We start from the raw sequence: 398 nt of genomic DNA, 5'->3' as shown, positions 1-398 counted from the left end.
GAACTGGTGGCGCATGGTCATATGAGGGTTTGCTTTGAGAAGATATCAAGTAAAAGTTCCTGCTTGGAAAACATTGGTTTTGTTATTGTTTTATGAATTTGTAGAACCTATATTTTATTTATTTATTCTAATTTTTTATTATTCATTTAATAACCACACTTAGAATAAGCATTTCATTACAACAGCATTGACATATTCAATAACAGTTTCCTGAGCTAAGATGCATCTCTTTCAAAATTGGTGGTAAATTTTTAGGTTTACGGTTGAATTGATACAGTTATACACTACTGTACTGCGTATAAACCCTGTAAGACATAAAATTGACTGAGGTTTTAACCTTTAAAAAAGATTTCCATTTCATTTTAAAATATAGCTTCATATAGAAAAACGCATTTTTT

At 28.9% G+C, this 398-nt stretch overlaps 1 protein-coding gene across 1 annotated transcript in view; it reads right to left on the bottom strand.

Annotated features, from left to right (window-relative positions):
* Nucleotides 1-277: 277 nt before the first annotated feature.
* The window catches only part of LOC103735517 (olfactory receptor 14A2-like), a 10,738-nt gene continuing 10,617 nt past the window's right edge, over nt 278-398 (bottom strand). Inside the window, exon 3 of the mRNA XM_008834821.1 lies at nt 278-305. Within this exon, the coding sequence (XP_008833043.1) occupies nt 278-305 (28 nt within the window). The remainder of the gene's footprint in view (nt 306-398) is intronic.

Source organism: Nannospalax galili, unplaced genomic scaffold (assembly GCF_000622305.1).
Source record: "Nannospalax galili isolate Female #2095 unplaced genomic scaffold, S.galili_v1.0 scaffold997, whole genome shotgun sequence".
NCBI lineage: Eukaryota > Metazoa > Chordata > Mammalia > Rodentia > Spalacidae > Nannospalax > Nannospalax galili.
The sequence above is the reverse complement of the archived record's forward strand: the minus strand, read 5'-3'. Positions and strand labels throughout refer to the sequence as shown.